This window comes from Protopterus annectens, chromosome 2.part1, assembly GCF_019279795.1.
Source record: "Protopterus annectens isolate FY-2018-M chromosome 2.part1, PAN1.0, whole genome shotgun sequence".
Classification (NCBI taxonomy): domain Eukaryota; kingdom Metazoa; phylum Chordata; order Ceratodontiformes; family Protopteridae; genus Protopterus; species Protopterus annectens.
In genome coordinates, this window is record NC_056729.1 from 1,346,325,763 (window position 1) to 1,346,351,365 (window position 25,603).

At 40.3% G+C, this 25,603-nt stretch overlaps 1 protein-coding gene across 1 annotated transcript in view; it reads left to right on the forward strand.

The window, feature by feature from the left end:
* Positions 1–25,603, forward strand: part of ABLIM2 (actin binding LIM protein family member 2) — a 2,642,076-nt gene that overhangs the window by 637,042 nt on the left and 1,979,431 nt on the right. The window contains exon 5 of the mRNA XM_044062807.1: positions 15,230–15,356. Coding sequence (XP_043918742.1) covers positions 15,230–15,356 — 127 coding nt within the window. The remainder of the gene's footprint in view (positions 1–15,229; positions 15,357–25,603) is intronic.

Below are 25,603 nucleotides of genomic sequence, written 5' to 3' on the forward strand. Positions count from 1 at the left end.
TATTAGGAGAGCTAGGATATATATATATATATATATATATATATATATATATATATATATATATATATATATATCTATAGGAGGTTCATGTTTCCACCATAAATAGGGAAATAGATGTTAGAAACATTGTTTTAATTTTATTTGAGGTTCAAGATTGAATCCAATGAAAAGAGTGGTGATACACAATAAAAAGAAGTTTTGAAATTAAAAAAATCTTATAGTGCACTTACCGTCTATACATTTATTTCTAGATAATAAAGAAGGCAATAGAGAGAGAGAGAGATTTACAGACGATGGAGAAATGATTATGGATAAGGTAGGAAAGAAAGAAGGAAAAGAATATGAAAATAAAATTATACAATGTAAAAATTAATGAGCTTGATAAAAACAGAAAGTTAACAATATTATGGAAGTATACTATATGGCATCCTATGAAGAAACTAAAAGATGATGCTGTAAAAATAGACGGAATATGTTTGAGAATTTTCATGAAGAAGGGGAATTCCTGTGAAGATTTTTTTAGTAAGTTATCAGTTAAAAAATGTGAAATTGAAAAATGGGATATACTATTGTTCATAGCAAACTGGATGCTATGGGCCTAATTGCCAAAGACTTCCAATCACTATACATGAATTACTGCAGAGTAAGTCTATCCTAATTCCAAAGAATTTGGTCTTGGTGTAAATTACTTATTCTGGTGTAAGCCTTATTTATAAAGCAGGCTTACAGCAGCAGGGACCAGATTCCAAAAGACTAAGTGACTTATTCTAGAGACTTATTATAGGTTCATAGGTAGATACTAGGCTATTGGCCCAAAGGCCTAAGTAAGCCTAGCCAACAAGGTTCCCTGGCTTACGCCACCCAAGAAAGTTAATTTCCTGTGCCCCTGTCGAGCAGAGCCACAGAAGTGATCCCCGGGGTGTATTTCCTATTTCCCATCCACTCATCAAGATTTTTCTTGAAGAGTGCTAATGATGAACTTTGCTTGGCATAGATGGGTAGCTTGTTCCAGAGTATAGGAAGTCTCTGGGACAGGAATCTATCCCTCCAGCATGTCCTGTTTATTGTGGTGACAAGGTTTAGGTCCCTAGAGCATGTATCTCAGAGGGATTGGGATTTCATTAGGTGTAGCATGTCCAACAGCTTTGGGTTTAACATAGCTTTATATGTTAGGCAGAGATCTCCTCAGAGTAGGCAATATGCTACAGAGTAAAGCTGGAGTTTTTTGAGACGGTCAGTGTAGGGCATCTGTTTGAGGCCAGTAATCTTCTTTGTGAGGTACTTCTGTGGCCTTTCCAGCTACTGCAGATGTCTTGTGAGGTACATTCCAAAAGGGTTATTTGTACTTTATAATGGGTCTAATGAGTGCCGAGGAATGACCTGTTTTTTCCTGGATGAGAACCCTTTTGCGATGAGGTGTGCCACATATAAGGATTTCCTGACTACTGTGGCGATATGATTATCAAAGGAGAGACTGTTGTCCACCTGGGTCCAAAGGTCTCTTATCACACATTCGGTGTTGATGTGATTACAGGGACTCTGCATTCTTCCTAATAGATATGGGCCCTTTAGGGGGTGAGAGGGGGGTAAAGTTAGCACTGAACCTATCTGCCAGGATGTTGGCAATATCATAGGTTCATAGGTTCATACTAGGCTATCTGCCCTAGGGCATTTATAAGCCTAGCCAGAATGTGTTTGGCTTTCGCCACCCATTTTAAATTTATTTTGCTATGCCCTTTTTCGAGGTTAGTATACTGTGCCTCTGTCTAACAGTGACACAGAAGTGATACCCGGGATAAACCTACGATCTCCCATCCACTCATCAAGATTCCTCTTGAAGAGAGTCAATGAGGGACTCTGCCTAACCTGGACTGGGATTTTATTCCAGAGTGAAGGGAGCCTCTGGGTTATGAATCTGTCCCTCCAGCATGTCCTATTTATTTCAGTGCTGAGGTTCAAGTCTCTCGGCGTAGCTCGATGGGATTTGGATTTTCTGAGGTGCAGCATGTCCATTAATTCCGGGTTGGACATGGCTTTATACGTCAGGCACAGATCGCCTCTGAACAGGAGGTATGCCACTGAGTAGAGCTGGAGTTTCTTTAACCGGGCAGCATATGGCATCTGTTTGAGCCCTTTGATCCTCTTGGTGAGGTACTTTTGGGTTCTTTCCAGTTGCTGCAGGTGTCTGGTAAGGTACATCCCAAAAGGGGCATTGTACTCAATTATGGGCCTGATGAGGGATGAGTAAAGAGGCACGATGACGTCCCCTGATCTAGATGTCAATCCCTTCATGATTAGGTGGGCTATATAAAATGTTTTTCTAACCACTTTGGCCACGTGGTTGTCAAATGAGAGATTGCTATCAACTTGGGTCCCCAGGTCCCTAATTACTTCTTCTGTACTTAATGGATTACCACCTATGTGGTAATTTGTGTGCACTTTGTTTTTGCCAGAGGGGATGACTATACACTTTTTGGCATTTAGCCAGTCAGTTGGTTCTGTAATTTAGCCAGTCAGTTGGTTCTGTAATTTTCATGCTGTTGTGCTGTAACTCAGAGCAGATCTGGGTGTTGCCATTGAGATTCTTGTCATAGCTATAGAATGCTTTGTGGTTGCCTTTAGAATCAGTGGCAATTCTGTTTTCATAGCTAGCTTTGCATACTGAGGCTGACCAGGAAGCTCCTCCACTCATGGGATTTTACTCTCTTTTGCAGCAGTTTCTTCCTTCTGTTGTAGAGTTTGTTTATGGCAGGGGACCACCAGATTGGCTTCCTTTTTGTGGAGGAAAGCGTCTTGGTTCTGTTTATGTGTCCTAAAAATGGATACAAATATTCACCTCTTCAACTTCTCTTTTGGGATGAATTTCCTGGTATCCATATCTCAAACACATTATAATTTGGCTATGATCAAAGACCCAATCCTAAGCTGCTAATTTGTACATGAAATCCCACAGTTTTTCACTAGCTACTGCATTGACTAAATCAAGTTAGAGCTTTTAATTATTCACCAGTAACCTTAACATTCAGATTAATGACAGCTTCTCACAAAAGGATTTAGCAACATCTACAGGCCACTTTCTGGTGCTTCTAACAGGATAGAATAAAACATGCACTGAGAAAAACAGAAAATGCCAACACCTAGAACTAAGCAGAGAAGCAAACAACACATGGCATGTGGGCATTCTTTTGCTAGTATATGTAATTGTGATGTCAGTACAGAACCATAATTCAATTTCATCTGCCCTTTAAGCACATTAAAATATCATATTCAAAGGCTCAAAATGGAATGCAATATTTGCATTATATTTCTGCATTTTAGAGATGACCTTTTGGACTGTGTTGATATTCTGGTCTTATTTTCTTACAAAAGAAATTACTTCTATGGGAAAATAAGGCTTTAAATGTCTGCATTTTCTCTGTTGATGTTCACACCTTTCTTAATGAACAGACATGAAGGGTGTGGTTGGATAACAGCCTTCTGTGGTTTAAAAGCACTTCCACCCTAAGTTAAACAGTAACCGATTTAGTAAATTAAAGAAAACAAAGCATGTAACCAAAAATGCAGCAGTTGAGTGCCTGGAACAGATCTACTGCTTAGTCCAACTCTTTGTTTTAGTCTTCTCATACTTAAACAAAATACTCTGACTAAGCAATAGAACTATTCCAGATGCTTCACTGCAGAAAAAAAAAACACTGGCCTGGGTTCAATAAAGCTTACGCTAAGTGTACACCATTCTGAGTGAACAGACAACACAAACATAACTCACACCTTCTCCCTCCACTTGCTGAACAAGAACTTCAGCCTGATTCTTCTTTTTTATTAAACAAACTAGATGCTCTAGAAAATAGGTCTAGAAGAAATATTCTGCATATTTATGGACTACCAGAAAGACTGAAGGAGACAGTATTGTAAATGTTCTCACATCCTGGCTTCCCACTGTTCTGAATTTACCCGAGTCTCTTTCTTATGGAATTGAAAGAGCCCATCGGTCACTGGCTGTTCCTTCATCCCCTAACAAAGTTAATAAAAATCCAAGCTCAATAATAGTGAAATGTGTTACTTCACAGGAAAAGGAATTGGTGCTGAAAACTGCATGGTCTAATTCACCTGTCAAATTTAAAGACAACATCTTAAGATTTGACAATGGCAACTCATCTGAAGTAATCTCTAAAATAAAAGAATGTTTACCCCTAATAAAAGAACTGAGGAAAAAAACAATTGAGGTTCATTTACTGTTCCCTGCAATGCTTAAAATCTTTTTTCCAGATGGTGCTAAAACCTTTGATACCCTAGAAGCAGCTGTGTCTTATTTGACATCTAATAAAATTTTAAATCAAACAGAAAAAATGGATTGGTCTGGCTTTTCTCTAAAGTGTTACGGTGGGAAAAATGACTGGAAAAGAGCAGATAAGAAGAAGAAAAAATAAATGACAACTTTTGATCATGTGTTTTATATACTTTCTTTTTTATACCTCACTCATCTTATTCATAAGGAACTCCACATTAGTAAAATGGGCAACTCTGTGAAGCTTTCTTGTACGTAAAAATGAATGAGATCCTTTAACTTAATGACTACAAACTTAAAAGGAAAATGGTAATAACATTTTATTCTTATTAACTTATTTTTATTACTAATAACATTAATTTAAATAATCTGCATTCAATTGTGACTTTTAAAGAGAAGCAAATAAAAGCAAAATAGTATTCTATCTCCTTATACCTTTCTGATAGACTGTTTAAGTACTGCAGACTCAGACAAGCTTATAACACCGAAAGACTATAAAAGAGATTGACTATTTATCAGCAACACATCACATTGTGTGTTCTTCTATATTATGTATGTATAAAGAATTATTTACAGCTTATGAACAGAAAGTTTAATGAACACCTTAAATTGTCTAATTTAAACAAAGTATTAACATAAAATGTTTTAAAAAGTATTAGGTTATAAATGAGTATGGTATGTGCTTATGTTACCACAGTTTCATGATTTACGCTGCTTTACTGTATGTTTTTTAGTGCATGTAGTTGCCAAGTTTTAATGTAATTGAATGAATCTTGTTTATTTGTAATTATAGACCTCCTTTAAATACATTGAGATTATTTAGGCTCTACAGTCAATTAGAGGGAGGGAAAGCTGTTACATACTACACAAGCATGAGGTATATTTAAAAGTTTTCAAATAGCTTACTTGCTTGATTCTCAGCTTCCCATCAAGGTCATGAGCTAAAACACTTGATTTTTGGCTCCCAGAGTGGAATTTTCCATTTTTAATCCGTGTAGAAGCCAAAAATCCACTTGTGACTGTGCGAGTGCTTAAAAACGAATGTAAACAGCTCAGGCGTGATGTAAGTACTTGGGTTAAAGTTCAACTATCAGTTGTTTGGGTTTTTTCCTTTTCTAAAGGAACATTTACTCAATTAGATGCTGAAGTGTATTACATGATTCAGGTTAAAATTAAAAAGAGATTTATTAACAAAGAATTAGTAAATATATATAGAGATACAGTATATGTGATTTCATATTTAAATTAGTTAGATTTTTAATGTAAAATAGAGGTACAGCTCTCTCAACACTCATCTCCCCTACACTCCTAACCATACACTCTGCAGCTCTGACCAAATCCTCCTCCAAATCTACAAACCTAATAAAATCATAGGCAAACTCCGCTATAATTACTCAGTAGCCAATTCACACAACAAACTGCCGCTATCTTTAAGATCAATCACTAACTTAAACTGTTTCAAAAAACTTTAAAAGTTTATCTATTTAATTCTTGGACCTGTTCTTACACTGATCCAACTTAATTTACCTCTCTGCTTTCCTAACTACTTCCTAAAAGTCTGTTTTTCTCCAGCTGTTTTTCTTCCATTGTACCCTAAAATTTACTGTACTAAAACTATCTCATACTGATAAATTGTTCCATTTTTATTCCTTAACTTATTACCAGTTTCATAACTGCAAGAAACAGTATTATTCACTAGTTACTGGTTGAAACTGTATTGTTGTTATTGGTGTACTGTACGTTTATACTTCCACTGTGACCATGTTTTAGGATGAAACTGTTACTAATTTACTGTTCAACTGTTTGTTATTACCTTTATACTTAATGTTTTAAGTATTACTTGTACTTATCTGTTGGAGCTTTTCTCCTCAGGTCTCTGCTGAAAATGGACATCTGCCTAGTCAGATTAACCTGGTCAATAAATGTCAAATAAATAAATAAAATATAACATAATTATTGGGAAGCAGATGCAGCTATTACTTACTATACCACTGATTGCTTCACAAGTCTCATTCATAGACAAGGAATTGTGTCATGTATTTACAGATATCTACAGCTGTGTAGTGTTTATTCAGATAAATCTGAATAACAAATATTAATTAGTTTGTACTAAAACACGTTCTATAAAATGACAACTGTTGAGTATTATAGGCATATGTTAAAATGTCACTGCAAAATGCTATGTTGTAATACTAAATAATATAGTCAGCCTAGTCATATGATTATCTTCACTGTATTCTCTTGGATTTAAACTCTCATATTATAAAAATATTATAATAATATTTTACTTGGAAAAAATTAAACGTTACAGTAAGCTACTTTCTGTTAAAGAAATGTCTGCATAGTTGAGCTGAGAAATAACTCATGGTAGGGGTGTTAGAGGGTAGGCTTGAATGGCTAGTCTATTCAAAGCTGGGGGTTGTTTCCCCACAGGAAGTTTAGCTAGTTTTTTTTTTATCTCAGTTTCTAATGTTTTACTGTTTAATTCTGTTTTATTGGGTCTCTATGAGTAATAATATAGCAATAACCCATGCCTGGGTGTGGGTAATGCTGGATTTACCCACGTTGGTGTGGTTTGGTCACGAGGATGAAGCCCGAGTGGCCAAAGACAACCGTGGGTAAATCCAGCATTACCCACACCCAGAAGTGGGTTATTGCTATTATACAATGACATTATTTAAGAAAAAAAATAATTACTTTTCTTAAATAATGGCATTGTATAATGCATCCTTGCTGCCCTTCTGCAGCTGTCTGGTATTCTGCGGCAGTTCTGATGTACTGCGCATGCGTATGCTTATGCAGTACATCAGAGCTGTGGGCGGAAGCAACGGAGAAAGCAAGATGTCTGTTGCTTTTTACAAACTGTCTTGCTATGTTAAAGGAGTTTAACATAGCGAGACAGCTTTAAAAAAAAGCAACAGAGAATCTCTGTTGCTTTTTTTAAAGCTGTCTCACTATGTTAAACCCATTTAACATAGCGAGGCAGTTTTGAAAAAACAGCTAAGATCTCCGTTGCTTTTTACACACTGTCTCGCTATGTTAAAGGAGTTTAACATAGCGAGACAGCTTTAAAAAAAGCAACGGAGATAGGAAGATCTCCGTTATGTTTTTTAAAGCTGTCTCGCTATGTTGGACTCGTTTAACATAGCGAGACAGTGTGTAAAAAGCAACGGAGATCTTGCGTTCTCCGTTGCTGTAAAAAAAAATTTATACTAATGGAAAAAAGTCCGGGCGACCGGACCTTTTTCCATTACTATAACTCTGATTTACAACGTGCACGATGACCAATCAGAGTGCACATTTTGGAATATTAATGGGGGGTCATTGTGTATTTACTATGTTACATCAGATAAGAATAAGTCATTCTCTTTAGTTAAATATATTTCCTCACTGATGCCCCTTAACCTAAGCCCCTAAGGCAAAACTGCTTGCCCAGTACAATACTCATAGGTGACTCAGTAGTGAGGCACACTGATGTCCCACTTACTAGGTTGAATAAGGAGAAGGTAACAGTCAGGCGTCAATCAGGTGCCAGAATCTGACACATAACACATGCACTCAGGTCACTGCACAACAGGTACAAGTATGACTCTGTCATTGTCCATGTGCATGTGAATGACCTGAGACACACCTCGCTGGACTCCATGAAAAGAGACATGGTGGAGCTCTCAGATTATGTGGCCCAGCCAGGTGTAATCCTAGCCCTGAGCAGCATCCTACCAATTGCGCAGAATGATACCACAGTACAAACAGAAAATGATTGACTTCAACAATTGGCTAAGTTTCTGGTGTCATTCTAATGGGATCCAGTGTCTGTCTGCTTGGGATGACATGATTGACAAATCTCAATGCTTTGCCAGAGATGGCTTGCATCTGTCACCCCTTAGTTTTCCGGTACTGGCTAAGGCTCTTGCCACCCCTGTAGTGCCTTTTTAGGCAGTGTTCCAAAGACCAAATTACCACTGCAACAGCTATAAATAAATGCAGTCTGAGGGTCATGCTGCTCAATGCTAGAAGTCTAAATCTCAAGATGCATTCTCTTGAAGCACTCCTCAAAATGGAGAACATCAACGTTTGTGCTGTAACGGAGACCTGGTTTAAAGCAACAGAAAGCACCCCTGCGCTACCAAGCTATAACTCATTCCACAAATTTCGGCTCCAGAACATGGGTGGAAGCTGCAAAGGTGCTGGTGTCTCCATATTCATAAAGGATATGCACACCTCCAGACTAGTAGCCCAGCATAACGTATCTGAGATACTTCAAGTACAACTAACATTAGCTAAGACAGTGATTTAGGTCGTAGCCTGCTATAGGTCCCCAACCATGTCCCAAGACTCTCACTCCACATTCCTAAGCACCCTTACAACTATTAAGATCCAACCCAACACTCTCATACTAGGTGACTTTGACTATCCCTCCATCAGTTGGGTAAACTACTCATGCACCAATACACTTGCCCAAAGCTTCCTGGAATTCATCAGTTATAATGCCCTGGACCAGCTCATTCTTACCCCTACTAGAGGAAGCAACATTACTATCATGGGCAACCATTGCTCTACACCAGTAGGCAATTCTTCCGTGCTTAGTTCCGACCACAGTCTAATCACCATGGAAATCCACATCTCACCCACAGCCCCCTCAAAGGTATTCACCATGAAAAACTTCTCCAAAGCTTACTTTAGGCTCCTAAAAACAGAGGTGGCTAACTTCACGATACCCAAGCCAATGGAAAATAGATGCATGACTGCCAAATCATAAACGTACGCAAATGCATGGAACTAGCCATATCCAACAGAAACAAGACACTCTCCTCCAAAAAAAGGAAGCCAATCTGGTGGTCCCCTGCCATTAATAAACTCTACAACAGAAGGAAGAAACTGCTGCAAAAAAAGGTGAAGTCCCAAGACTGGAAAAACTCCCTTATTAGCCTCAAGAAAAAGTTGAGAGCCCTCATCAAAACCTCTAAAGCCAGGTATGAAGGCAGAATTGCAGCAGACACTAAAAACAGCCACAAAGCCTTCTATAGTTATATCCAGAATCTCCACAGCAATACCCAGATTTACTCTGAGTTACTGCACAATGGTACCTCCTATACTGAGCCAACAGATATTGCCGGCATACTGGCCGACAGATTCAGTGCCAACTTTACCCCTCTCTCCCCCCATAAAGGACCAATCACAATACCGGAAGAATGCCAGGCACCCAGGAATACTACAGCACAGGTTAAAGCTGCATTGTCCAAGGCCAAGAATACAGTTTCCATGGGACCTGACAATATCCCTGGCTGTGTTCTACATGAATTACAAAGTGAACTGGCACCACATCTGTATGCCCTGTTCACCCACAGCCTCACCTCAGGCTTTGTCCCTACCAAATGGCGCACTGCTACAGTCATCCCTCTCCATAAAGGGGGAGCGACTACAGACCCTGGGAATTATTGCCTCATTATCCTGACAAGTCTGATATGTAAGGCTATGAAGTGCATCGTCATGGACCTAATTAACAAGGATATAGGGACTCTCCAAACTCTAGATCCAACGCAATTTGGTTTTGTGAAAGGTAGATCATGCCTGCTCAACCTGGTTGACTTCTTTGAGTCAATCACCAGAGGTGTGGATGAGGTTAACGCAGTTCATACAGCCTACCTCGATCTGGCCAAGGCCTTTGATATCATTCCTCACTCAGGAATCATTGATAAACTCACCAAACTAGGCATCATCCCCTATATCATTAGGTGGGTTTTAAATTGGCTCACAGATAGAACCCACAGTGTGAAAGTAGCGGACTCCAAGTCAGACTGCTGATCAGTCATGCGTGGAGTCCACAAGGATCAGTTCTGGGTCCTCTCCTGTTTGGCATCTACATTTCAGACATTCAGGCCAACACGGAGGGACTCTGGCTGACCAAGTTCGCAGACGACTGCAAGCTGGGAGCCATAATTAACTCCCCAAGTGATGCAGACATCCTACAGAAAGGCCTTACTGAGACCAATGACTGGTGTCGAAACCATGGCCTTAAGCTTAATGCCAAAAAATGTGTCATCATGCCCTTTGGGAAAAACTAATTTCCCACTAATTACCACATCAAGTGGGAGCCCACTGAACACTGAAGGCATTGTAAGAGATCTGGGGACACAGCTTGACAGCAACCTGTCCTTCAACCACCATGCTGCCATTGTGGTCAGAAAGTCCTTCTATGTGGCACACCTCATTACCAAGGGTTTTGCATCCAGGAAGAAAGAGGTCATCATCTCTCTCTACTCTTCCCTCATTAGACCAATCAATGAGTATAATGCCCCATTTGGTATGTACCTCACTAAACACCTGCAACAGCTGGAGAGGCCACAAAAGTACCCCACGAAGAGGATCCTAGTCCTTAAACACATGTCCTACATGGACAGACTCAAAAAACTCCAGCTAGTCTCTGTCTCATATCGTCTACTAAGAGGCAATTTCTGCTTGACTTACAAAGCCATGTCTGACCCAGCTGTGTTAGAAATGCTACATCTAAAGAAATCCCAATCCCTCCACACCACACACTCCAGGGACCTCAACCTCATTACCATAATCAGCAGAACATGCTGAAGGGACAGGTTCATAACCCAGAGAATGCCCATGCTCTGGAATAGACTTCCCATACATGTCAAGCAGAACACCTCACTGGCTCTCTTCAAGAGAAATCTTGATGAGTGGATGGGAAATAGAAAGTTCACCGTGGAGATCACTCCAGTGGCTCTACTTGATAGAGGCACTGGGAACTAACGTCAGGCAGCACAATGCTAGGGCACTTCTATGGGCTAGGCTTGTAAAGGCTCCAGGGTCATTGTCTTGGTACACACCTATGAACCTATGATCCAAATAAATACACATGGCTAGCATTCTGAATAACAATAATTTAACTATGATGTATATTTCTATTAATGTGAATGGTTTGAACAATGCTTGTAAAAGAGGAAGTTGTCTAAAATATTTGAAATTTTTAATGCATAGATTATTTTTGTACAGGAAACACATCTTGTACACGAAAACTTACATAAAATTAACACAAACAGTTATACAGTTTTAGTAAGTTCACATTATAAACAAAAGAGAATGGGTGTAGCAATGTTATGAAAGAACTCAATTTTAATGCCAAAATTGTAAATACATATTATGAGAAAACAGGGATGTTCTGTTTAGTAATAATATCCATAAATGGGAAGATATATACACTAGTAAATATCTATTGGATGCCTGGTTTAGGTGTCAAAGTGGCCAAACAACGTTTAGAAGATATTATACCCCATGCTAAAGGAAAAATAGTTATAGTAGGCAACATTAATTGTATAATGAATAATGGGGACACTAATGCAAAAAATACAAGAAAGAAATCAGCAGTCTCTACTGTACTGTCTGATTTTATTTAAACATTTAATATTGTAGACATTAATGAATATGTTGACCCACATACACTATTCTTCATGCATTATTCCCATCGACATGGGAGATTTTCAAGAATAAATAGACTGTACATATCAAGAGACTTAGTCACAAACCTATATAAATAATATTATGATGGCACAGTGGTGCAGCGGTAGCACTATTGCCTCACAGCAAGAGGTTCTCTGGTTCGATTCTTGGCTGGGGTGCCTTTTGTGCGGAGTCTGCATGTCCTGCCTGCGTTTATGTGGGTTTCTTCCAGATGCTCTGGTTTCCTCCCATGTTATAAAAACATGCGTCTGGAGCATTTCTCCCCGGGCCTCTGCTGAAAATTGGCTTTGTTCCAAGTCGGACTTTCCCAGTTAACAAAAAACACAGAATAACAGTAACTAGAATTTCTTCATACATAACAAACTTAAAAGATTTTAAGGAATTTTATGTTAAAGAGATACAAACTTTTTAGACATAAATCTTACTGAAGATGTGTCATTTATATATATATATATATATATATATATATATATATATATATATGGGATTCTTTGACATTTTATATAGTAAAGTGTTAATATGGCATAATAATAATAAAAACATTAGGGAAAAGACTTGCTGGAATTGCAAACAAGAACTGACACATTAAAATTAGACATTCAGAAGGGAAAGGCGAATTAACAAATGAACTGGATAAAATAAATAAGAAATATTCAGAGACATTGCATCATAAGATAATGGTTAATCTATAGAAGATTAAACTGTGTTCTTATTTGATGAATCCCAGTAATCAGAAAAGAATAGGTAATAGAACTAAAAAGATTATTAAAGCAAATTTGATAAAGGAAGTATACGTAACAGACACTAGGAAAAATGTATCAGACTTAGAAGGGATACTAGAAGCATTTAAACTATATTTTCATAAAGCTAATACCCAAAAAGAAAAAATAGAATCCCAAAGCATATTAAGGTTTTTCTTTAGAAGACATATTAAAACAAGATTAACACATGAACATATAAAATTAATAGACAAACCAATCACAATGACGGAGCTCAAATCTCAAATTACTAACTTAAAACTAAACAAATCACCTGGCACAGATAATATGATCCCAGAGATGTTTAAACTTCTAACCAAAGAAGCATTGGTAGTATTACTGAAAGTGTTTGCATTAGTAAAAGAGGGCAAAAATACTCCTCCTTCTTGGAAGTACATCATAATATCTCCCATTATGAAGCCAGAGAAAAATGCAAATGAATGTTCTTCCTACAGACCTATATCTTTTTTTTTTAAATATTGACTACAAAATGCTTATGGCAATACATGTAACTGGAATTAAACAGATACTTCAATTATTACTAGATGAAGACCCAACTGTCTTTATAAAAGACAGAAACACATATGATAATATTAAAAGAATCATCTCCTTAATAGATTGCATTAATTTTACCAAAAAATAACATGACTATAATCAGTTTAGATATAAACAGTGCCTTTGATTCTGTTCACTGGGATTATCTTTGGCTAGTTCTAGAAGAATATTGCTTTTCAAAGAAAAATTATGCTATTAATTCAATTGCTCTATGAAACATCTTTAGCTTACATAAATTACATCCATCTAACCAAAGACAATTAAGAAAACTCAGGATTAACATGGCTAGGCTTGCAAGGGTTCTAGGGCCACTAGCCTAGTAACGTCCTATGATCCTATGGATCTATGAAAACCACAAATGTAAATATCAGACCAAAAATATGTGACAGAATCATGAGCATTCTGCAAAATCAGTGAGGCTAATATGAAGATCCATATACTTCTGCAGATGCTGCTGGCCATGGACCCCAGGCACTCGCCCCAAATTACCCCATTATAATTTGAAACTGTTTAATATGTATTTTCACAGAAAGTAAGAAAAATACAAAAAAGTTACTTTCCAATATTTTCCCTTATTGCTTTCCCACGTGTACACGTATAGCTTGTATTCTTAAAAAATGATAAAATGAAATTCGTATATGAAAACAAGTCAGGTAAACGGAATATGTTCAGATCTAGCATTAGATATGTATAATACATTGCACTGATTATCTCAGCAATATATATGCTTGTGTGCATATACGTATGTGCACACATATTCATATATACTTGTGTGTGTTTATATCTGTATATGGGATATGGGGTACACATCAGTCAATCAGTGGCACTTTGAGCGAGTGCCATATGATCAGCGAAATTTGGGCAAAGCAACTTTAGGTAACAGTGGAGTTTTCTATTTGCTTCACTCTTGTGCGATCTCTGAGAAGGTATATTTAATTTTGGTGGGTGTTCCTCCACATGGGAGATGCTGGGGAAAGCTTGCTGTCATGCAAAAAAATACAGCACCAAGGTTCACCAAAAGTTGTTTCAGCCATTTTTTGATCAGATTGCACTCAGTGTTAGAGTTGTAGATTGCTTGGTGTAATTTTAGAATATGGGAGAGTCTGTAATATGGTATATGGAGTATCTTGTACCTATATTAATAAAAAGCAACATTAATTTAGTGATGAAGACTGGTCTCCTACGTCCCTCCACAGTGCTTAACTTTCTGGCACAAGAATTCTGAGTAAAGCCAATAATAATATGTGGGGGGGGGGGGGGGGGGTAAAGGACCAAAGTCAGAGAAAGATTTCAATATTACCTGAAATAACAAGTTTTGTATTAACATGCATCTTCTGAAGGAAGTTAATTCTAAAACTCAAATGTCTGATATTATTTAGTGACTGCAATTCACAATGATTTGTTTCAGCACAACAAATGTTATGAGGGCAGGCCAAAAATCTGAGGCAAAAATCTGGACATTCTGCAAAATTCTTTACAGTTGAAAAGTATGAGCCCTGTACTTAATATGCTTATCTGTAAACTAATAGCCTTGACTGCAGTGACCTTGGTCAGAAATGTTAATTGTTATCATAAGAAACAGATTTTTTTTATTATTATTGTATATGTTATCAGATCTGGTTTTTGACCCGTCAAAACTGTTTACAATGCTGTCTAACAAATGCACAGTTAACATATTATACCCACATGCTGCTTGACTCACATCACACTTTTGACAAGAAGAGCATTTTAGGCCAGCAGTATGTGTCTGTATAGTTTTAAATTAATATCATTCATCATGTCATAAGATTTATATAGCTTACAACAGGGATTTCAGCTGTCTTAAAATATGTAATTTATTTATTTATCTATGTATTTATTTATTTTGAGAAAGACAATGGCTTACGGGCGACAAGTAATAGTAGTCATTAAAGTCATAGACTTGTTTTACTTTAGAAAATGCTCGAAAGTCCTCATTTCAAATTTTAAAATCAGTAAAGCCAACATTTAAAAAAGCATTCCTGACTTGGACATTTGTTCCCAATTATTTTGGTTCTATCCCTGATTCTGGAGATAGAGTCTAACCTGCAGCTCATACAATACTTGCATAACCTTTGTAACTCAAAATTGTAATTTTTATCTGTAAAAGACATGCCCTTAATCTCTTTTTTTTTTCTTGTAGCATGCGGTGGCTGTGGCTTACAAATAAAGAACGGACAGTCATTGATAGCTCTGGAAAAACACTGGCACTTGGGCTGTTTCAAGTGTAATATATGCAACAAGGTGCTTCATGCAGAGTACATCAGCAAGTAAGTAAACCATATAATTTGTAAAGGACATTCCTCCTTTTTAATCAGCTTCATTGTTTGTCAAAGTCATTTGGTTTACCAATTTCAGGCTCATCTATGGTAACAGTGAAATAAAGGACACAGAATAAGAACTACATTTGTTAGTTTCAGCATTTTAGACTGAAAAATCAGTGTTATAAGTCATGTAAAATAAAGTTGCTGTCAGTATTGAAAGTGTACCTTCATTTTTAACTGAAATTTTAGTGTCCTCACGTAAACTTTTCTTTTTGTGTTTGTTTGTGAGACCTTTTCTACCAAAGTAAAATTGAAAAGAAATGTGGTTTGTGCTTTAATTCTCTAATTAAGAAACCAGAATGTAGACAGCAGAATGAAACAAAGCATGCAAGAATGCAATGTGTGAACATGAAGTGACTTAGTAATTTTGATAATATACTGGCAAAATAACCTTTCCTTTTAACCCTTGCTTTAATTATTGCTATCTTCAGTTATGTAAAGGTCAAACAAGTGATAAATAGTTGTCAGTACCAGACATTCACTTGCCTGAAGGTAGACTGCATTAGAATGGTTTAGTCAGGTATTTTATAAATTGCACTAATTTACACAACACATAGAATTCGACAGTAAAGATGAATGTAGAATATTTAGGGAAATGTATTAAGAGCAGGTGGATAGTAAGCGTTAATATTGCACTGATACTAGAAGTACTTTTTGCAACAAATATTGTAAAACACGACGCACATTTTCCCATTACACAAGAAGGTAACATTTCATTGCACAGCACTCAGTTGTATACAGTAAAGATGAACATGGATGGGAAAATGTAGATTTCCAGTGCTTCTGTTTTACAGAGATAGTATCACTGCTTTCTGCTCCACATATTGTAACAAACACACTGTTCCATTAGACACATTTGCCCTCCATGCGTTCATGTGGGTTTCCTCTGGGTATTCCAGTTTCCTCCCACATTCCAAAGACATGCATCTGGAGACTTTCTCCACAGGCCTCTGCTGAAAGTAGACTCTGTCCCAATCAGACTTTCTCAGTAAACAAAAAAATAAGTAATTCACTCACAATAGCACTGCTTGTGCAGCATATGTTGTAGCAAATATAGTGCTACTTCATGACACCTGTTTATCCAGTACATATTAAAGCTGCCACTGCTTTGTGCAGTCTGTCACAGCTCTTCATAGTGAAATCACATTGCAGTTGTGTGTGCACTGCTAGCTGCTTTCAGCAGCATAGTAGTAGACATCTTGCTATACCATGACACTCTTTTACTGTACACATACCAATAGTAAAACTGTTTTGTGTAGAATATGTTAAAGTATTAAAGCATACTGCCAGTAAAATTTTCAAAATAATTTGTAAATCTAGCATCTGACAGTGGGGCTGTCATGTTCTGCTCTGCATATAATATTGATGGAAAAACAATATACAGTAGACTCCCTCTTATCTGGCCTTTCTTTAACCGGCCATAAAATTTCTGCCATTACCAAAAGACAACAGAGAAGAACAACACTACTGCCTCTTATGACCTAAGTAATGACAGATGTTTCAGTTTTAGACTTCATATTCATTAGAAAAATGCATACTAACACAAATCCTGTTATTCTCGCCGATTTATAACCTAGAAATGCTATTTTGTATGATTTTTCTAATTAACCAGCCGTTCGTTTATCCAGCTTAAGGTCTGGTCTCAGCAGGACCAGATAAGAGGGAGTTTACTGTACAACATTGTTTATTTATTTATTTTATTTTACATTTATTTTATATTTGTTGACCGGGATAGTCCGACTGGATACATGTCCATTTTCAGCGGATGCCGGGAAGAAAAGTTTCACAAATATAAACACAGAAAAGTGATACAGACAATACATAAGACACACTCCCCCGGATTCATGAAGCTTGCACCAGGCGCAGGCGTAGCGTAGGCGGCATAACATCAAATATGTCCGCCGAGCGATTCAGGTACGAACCAATCCCACGTGCACTACCGGCGTACGCCAGAGCTACGCAGCCCTCGGCATAGGTATGCAAATCACCCCATGCGCAGTGTCGCACCATGCTAATGAAGGCATGCAGCGATTCAAGAAGTGGTGCAGGCGTAGCGCAAGCCCATGGAAATGTAAATGAAAAAACACAGTTTACATTTTCCCAAACAGAACATCGGAGTTATGTAAGCGGACCACATGCATGTATTACAAAGTTAACATATGCCAATGGACAAATACACAGCCAATGGCACAAGAAAAGATGCACAACACCTAAAAAACAACATTTAATGTCATGTCCACAGTAACGCACAGTACAACCGCAGGGCATGAGTGTGCAAACAGGAATACAAAGGAAATATATAAAAATGGCAGAAAATCGCAATGAAAGACAAATTAGGATTGCACCATAATATGCAGTGGTAGGCATGGCACACCACAAGCAAGGCGCAAGGGTTGCCAGGGGCCCGCGACAGTGTTCGGCGCTGTAACTATGAATTAGTAGTCAATGCCATGCAAATGAGGCAGGTAATACTGAATCTCAAACGTCCCGCCGAATTAAGGATGTACTTGACGGCGCAGCGCTATAACACCAAGGAGTGTATCAAAGGTGATACATGACATCAGCAGAGGGGTGTGCCACCGTATCAGTAAGCACATTGGAGCAATGCAAATCTGGCCTGGCCATTGCTAAGCAAAGCTGAAGGACAGGGGTGTGGAGGAGGGTATAGAACTGTTTAGCTGAGAGCACACATGGTGCCCGAAAGCGCATGCGTACGGGGATGAACTCGTGCCCGGAACCCGGTAAGCGGATGCACGCGCTGCGAACAATAGCACAAACAGGAAGGTCAGGGGAAGAAAATAAGTAAATGCCGAAGCAGGGTAGTCGGCGTACTAATGAGCAATTAACACCAATCAACACACGGCGGCCAATCGACAGCAGTAGACAAGCCTGCATGCAGAAACCTGCAAAACAGGATAGGGGAGGCATAGGGTTGCAAAGAAAGGTGTGCAGGACCTGGAATGCAAAGATAGGAGAACTGTCATAGCAGAGCAAAGATCGGCAATAGCACACATTACACAAGATCAGCCAGGTCTAGGAAAGTACAAATGAAAGCAGGCAGCTGGATGCATGCCAGCAAATGGTAGGTGTAACGTGCACAAATGTAAACAGAAGGGCAGGCGGTAATTCACGGCATCCAAATGTAATGCAACACTAAAGGCAGCACAATAGTGGTTTCGTAAATAAAACACAGAAGATACCCTGTAGCCATGATCGTACATACACACCCTATGACATCATCAGTGTTCACAACAAAACAGTATAAAGTGTGAAAGCACCCAACACACACCTGTGTATTTCCAAACACCGCACCATGGGTGTAAACAGATGGGGAACTTTTAAAATGTACATGTTGGGAGCTGCCATAGCTGTGATTCATCAGCATGTGTTACAGACTGACGGTGTTGTGGAGGACGATGCCGACAACCACCGTAGGCCTCGGAGGAGGAGAAGAGTGTTCAGACCAAGGGTAACCTACCAGGGGCTACATGATCTGGAGATAGTAGAGCATTACAGGGTGGACAGGGACATCTTACAGCAAATAGTAGAGCTGTGCCGGCCACGCCTGAGAACCAGAAACAACAGAGGGGAACCCATCCCAGTGGACACGAAGGTATGTGTAAGCTTGCGAATACCAGCCACAGGTACCTTTCAAAGGCCAACTGGAGATATAATGGGGATCTCACAGGCAATCGGCATCCAGGGTACTACACCAGTTCCTGGATGCCATGTTACCACATGCCAATGAGCATATACACTTCCCCCAAACTCAAGAGGTGTTGGCCAGCAATATGCGTCACTTCCACCGTGTGGCAAACTACCCGGAGGTACTGGGTGCGATAGACTGCACGCACATACAAATTAAGTCACCACCCGGTGAGTATGGTAGGCACTACATAAACCGCAAGGGATTCCACTCCATCAACTGCCAGGTCATGTGCAATGCCCAGGGCATTATCATGGATGTGTGTGCTGGCAGCCCTGGAAGCAACCACGACTCCCATATCTGGCATGCCTCACAGCTGTATCAGGTATTTGTCAGGGGGGACATCCCACAAGGTCACCTTGTGGGGGATGCTGGCTATGCACTGGAGCCATGGATGATGACCCCTATCAGAAATGCACACACACCAATGCAAGAACGCCATAATGAGGCACACGCACAAACCAGAATCATCATAGAGCGTGTGTTCGGGATGCTGAAATCATGGTTTCGGTGCTTGGACACATCTGGTGGAGCCTTGCAGTACTCTCCAGGCACGTGTGCCCACATCTTCATAGTATGTGCCATGCTACATAATATGATCCTGCGGAAACAGCTGCAGCAGGGTCATAATGGGGGAGGGCCTCACAGCCCACCGCAAGTGCCAAGGCCAACACAGGCACAGAGGGATCCAGACCACGGACACACTGTACCAGCCCCAGTAGGCAGACGGAGGCATGCCCAATATGCCTATGCCTTGGCAAAGAGGGAATGTGTAGCACATACCTTGACAGTGTAGGCTCCCACAGACTGCCAACCCTCCCCACCTGCACACACAGTAAAATGGATGGCACACAAACACGACTACCTGTAAATTGTGATGTATAGGTGGCCCACTGTGGAATCCTACATAGGCAGCCCTCAAACATTGTACACGCAACAGCCATGGGAACACGGAACTGTCAACACCTGAACAGCAGATGCGCCCATCAGCATCTGTCGGTGCTGTGTGTCTAGGTTCCCAGGTACATCAGTAGGTACACGCCTGATTGTCAAAGGCAAAACACCAAACGGGGCAAACAGTGACACCCGTCGCCACAACATCGAGTAAGCAACTGTCACGTACTGGAGCAGAGGCAATCGCAGGAGCACATGTGTGTAAGCACTGTCCTACACACAGTCATCACGGATTACCCGCTGCGTTACTGAGGGGCTCCACAGAATGTAATCATGGATGTAGTGTCAAGGCAGGGGATGTACCCATGACAGGCATTAGTCACCCCGGCATGCTGCATCCACGGTCGTATGAAGGTGTAGCAAATTATCGGGTGTACCTAATTGTGATATACATACCCAGTGCCGGAGTACAGCCAGTAAACATCACATGGACATACCATTAACTGGACCCATCAAGTTGTAAACTAACGGAGTCATCCATGTGAGTGTAGTGTGGAGTAACTGCTGTAGTGTACTGCACATACAAATTGACATAATTCGTGTACAACCCCCTGATGTCCAAGTGGTACATGCAGTGACTGTCGTGCATGTTCCAGGTCCCATGTCCCGCAAGGGATGTAACATAATCCCAATGGCACGGGTAATGCATTCCGAATACAGGTCATCAGAATATGTGTAGCACACGTTAGCAGGAATAAGCATTGCCCACAGCTGGTAAGCGATGTTTAAATACGAATATACGGATATGCGCAAAACAGGGCTAAGTGTCACCGACCACTGCGCAGATCACGGTCAGTGATGTACAGAACAGGTGACACCAGCATTAGTCACCCCTGAACAAATAGCGCCTGCTCTGAAGGGTAAAATGACCACTGCCAGGAGTGGAACAGGCAGTCATGTACACAATCACCCAACACTATTGCTAGGCAAGAGGTACGTACGGTAGGGTTGCCACAGTTCAAATGACCAATGTGGGACATACGCCAGATGTCAGCAGGACGACACACACCCGGCCAGGACGAAAACCAGAACAACAGTGTTTTGCATAGATGTCTAGTAATGGTCGCAGGTACGTGTTCCGTGTCCTGTAACATGTAGGTGGGTTAGATACAGAATAAGTGTGTCATGCAACTATGACATAAACTATAGGGAATATATTTGTCCCAAAGTCACAGGACATTTGCTATGTTCACAAATATTTCGCAGGACACAACTGCACAAAGAGGGACTGCCCCTCGCAAAATGGGATGGGAGGTAATCTTAACCTATGGCAGGTGTGCAATGTGACAGGTACAGACACAAATGTGCGGAGTCCAGGAAACACAGTATACACTGACAAACACACAATGAAAGGCATAGCATGCCTCTCACCACCCCTGTCCGAGATATGTATATATATATATACACACACATATATATATATATATATATACATATATATATATATATATATATATATATATATATATATATATATATATATATATATATATATATATATATATATATATATATATATATATATATACACACACACACATATATAATACAGATAGAAAGGGCGATAGTGTGATATATGTCGATATACAAGGGGTCACTGGCATCTGCAAATATATGGATAGGTCGACGACATTCTAAACACCTTTGATGTACAAATAAACAGGATACCACCAACTATAGAACGTGTCACACACCGACACGCGTAACCAGGAGGATGAAAGACAGAAAGAACACAGTACTGAAACAGCAGAACCACGAGCAATAGGACGATAGTAAGGACATGTAGTCACCGCTGTCGGCGGTGCGGTCCACGTAGGTACTGTGTACAACTGTGGTTGTGAGTGATGTAGCCTGTATATGTGTGTGTTGAGGCTGCCATGTGTGTTCCCGTGTGACTAAAGTGTGTGTGTGTGTCCACATAGTGTGCCTGTAGGTGGCAACTCGGAGGTAGATGATTACGGTAGGTGCGAGTATAGCTATCCGTAGGCATGCGGTAAACACCTGTACCACATTGGGAGGGACAGCCCCCCCTGGGCAGGTTTGTCCTGACATGAAACATTAGAAAGGGCAACTGTCCGTGAGTGTAGGACATTAGTATGTCCCACATAATATGCAATAGTTGCAGGAAATACTCATGCCTGTATGTAAGAAACAGAAATGTTACATGCAAACTGATAAGTAGTGAAGGACCAAGAACAATAGGTATGTAATGTGGATAAAAGTATGTGCTATCCTGTGTACTGACCGTGGCCATATGTCAGCCTGTAAACACCACTGTGTGACCCGTAAGTGTCCAACTATGGCCATATGAAAAGGTGGCAAGCCATGTGACAGAGGGTCTGACACCAACACCACTGCAATGACTGCAAATATCTGGGACAGACATACACGGGATAGCGTTCATTTACAAATATCCCTGCACATATCGCCGTACATCCGGAGGTATGGAAGTATCAACTGCACCTGCATATCATATAGAAACCAATTAACAATGGCCCAAAGTAAATTCCCATAACAGAAGTCTATTAAGTGATAGCACTGTAATTAGGGAAGGGGCCCACACACATATATATGGACTACGTAGAAATGCAAGCCCCACAAAACTGCATATGCTACGTACACCCGCCTACATCCCCCACACTGTAAACAATAACAATACAGACCGTAACCACAGCCCAAACATCTAGTAAGTCAATTACATCTGCTGAACCGTTGACATACCTTGTGAGAGACATTTAAAGGTGACATGCAAAATTGTATCCATCGTATAACGGAACAAACGGCGATGTTACAGGTGTTTGCAATAGTCCTTTATCAGACGGGTGGGATGACAGGTACAGTCACAGGTAGAACCACATACTCAAGCCGTCACACACAATCCACGGGGGACATGACCCCAAAATAGACTTTGCTCTACACAAAGCAGTTGCAATTACACACAACAAAACACAATACAGGCCGTCTCCCTGAATGCAGGGCAAATGGCCAATGCCAAGGTGTAGAATTCAATTATACCCCACTGCTACCACGTAATTGGCAAATGGAGTAGCTGCACAGCTAAAGTGCACGTAATTAGTCACACCGGACCACCAATTGGCAGCAGTAAACCACATGTTGCAGGTATAGACGTATATAAGGATGACTTGCCAGATATGCTCATACCATATAACAGTTGAAAGAGTGATACAGAAGAGCGAGATAGAGACGAAACACCAGAACGATATCAAGGTATATATAACACTAACTGTATGTATAGTATGCTCTCTATTACGTAATGTCAGTGTATGCATAGCCTGGTTTGCAGTAATTAAAAGTGTCCGCCATGCATAAAGTGGGGAATGGTATTTATGTAGTGATGTCTCGCTGATCATACTAATGCTTGTAGAAGATGTGCGTCCAGCAGTGGGCCACACTGTAAACAGCACAGACACCACAAGGGATGCAACATGACGGTGTTAAACAGAACAATGTCATACAACCCGCCGTCAGTGTTAGGGTATGTCCAATAAGTACGTGCCATAGCAGGGGATAGTATATGTAGATATACTGTAACAGTACGCATGTGTATGGGCATATAACGTCAATGACATGTCTAAGGTGGACCCTCTGTGCAAGTAATGGTTGAATTATGGGATACCATGTAAAACATGTGTAATGTATAGTACAGTAGATTGATACGTCAGATATGTTACACAGGAGAACAGGCATATGATGCATAACAAAGGTATCATATAGTGATGTGAGTAGTATGTACTTAAGATATGTATAAACAGTTATGATGAAATAACTATGTACTCCACTCTGTGCATTTGCAAAGGACGCAAACATTACTCCCCTGCTAGAATAGCAGAGGAGATATGACAGACAAACATGAACATGATTGGCGTGTACAATAACAGTATACATATGGCCTGTAGTCACGGGACATTGTAATAGCGTGACAGCCAATCTAACTGGAAGGGCTATACCAGTAACCATGCACAAAGGACATGTAATAGCTGCACAGGTTCATAGTGGGGTACCATGCAGTCTGGCAAGTCAATGTGTAACAACAACTACAGTGTGCACACCAGTGGCACCTCTCCAGGGTAGTGTCCTGTGAACAGAAGAGCCATGTGTAACCTGCATCACTGCACAGTACAGCCACTGCAGTGATCCCTGGCGTACATGTATCTACCATCCAGCAAGCGAGGTATCACATGAACACTGCTACTGACTGTCCATGCGTGATGTACATAGGAATCATGTCCCAAAGCATGGTGAGTGTCCTGTCTGGGAATGCAACCCCCAAGCACATGCCACACACTGTTGCATGTGTGCACATATCCATGAGCATCATGTTCATAGTGGCTATTGTGTATGTCGTGTATGTGGAGTATATCCATAAACATATTTGCAGACATGGGCCCTGTCTTTGCAGCAGACGTCACCCCTGAATATGTTGTCTGCAAATGTGTACAGACATGGTGTCTGTACATAAGCTGCATACATTAACAGTTGTAGCTCAATAAACATCATGGCTTTTAATGTTGGGTTATGTAAAGCTGTTGTGTAAGGTACACCCTACGCGAGGTGTTGTACCCATGGATGTGTGTATATGTCCGGTGTTCAGAGGTACAATGGGTGCCTATGTACCAGCTACACACCCAGTACAGACATGTGTGAACACGTAGAAGGATATCCATGCCACAGTGGCAATGTGGTAATCACAGGAGTGTATGCGACATACATGTGCCTTACAAACATGTACAGTGAACATGTATGTAGGGGACTAACACCTATGTGATAACCAGTGGGAGGATGGTGTACTGCAAAGGTGATGTTCACACCAAGTGTCATGCAGGTAGAGGCCATGATGTTCATATTGATATCTGTCACAGTGACACCCGTATGGATGGGGTCTGTATCAGCCGGTGGAGCAACAACGGCGCTGGGTATGCAGTGGTCTGTAAAGCTAGGCAGGGAAGTCCCCTCAGTGGTAGCCTGTACCTCAGGGAAGCATATACCGAACATGAGGGCCCCATGACTGAGGACTGTGGTAAGCCAAGTGTAACTGGATTGCAGTATGTGATATGGTATGCCACCTTCAGTGTGTGTGCCCCGTCCATTAGCCACATTGCATAACATCCGGAGATATATATTGTGATGTGCAGGTGGATGTGTATGTAGTCAATACCAGAATGGAGAACGGTGCTGAATGGCAGCGAGAGGACAATGCAGGCTGTGTGGACACCCATGTCGTCATCAACTACTCTGGTGACTGTAGGAAAGGTGTTCAACTGGTGTAGGAGGCATGCTGTGACCCCAACAAGACCAACCCAGCTGGCATCAAAGGAATGGAGCACAATAAAGACTCGACGAATGATGTCCATGATGATGTGCCCTATAGCCATGCATAACAGTCCAGTGAGGTATGTAGGGCAATAGTTCCAGTCGTGCAGTGTGGCGCCACCTGTGCGGAGTGTTACGGTCACTGTGTGCCAGTCAGGGGCCACAATGTCTGGTACAAGGCTATTACTGAATATGGTGTCCC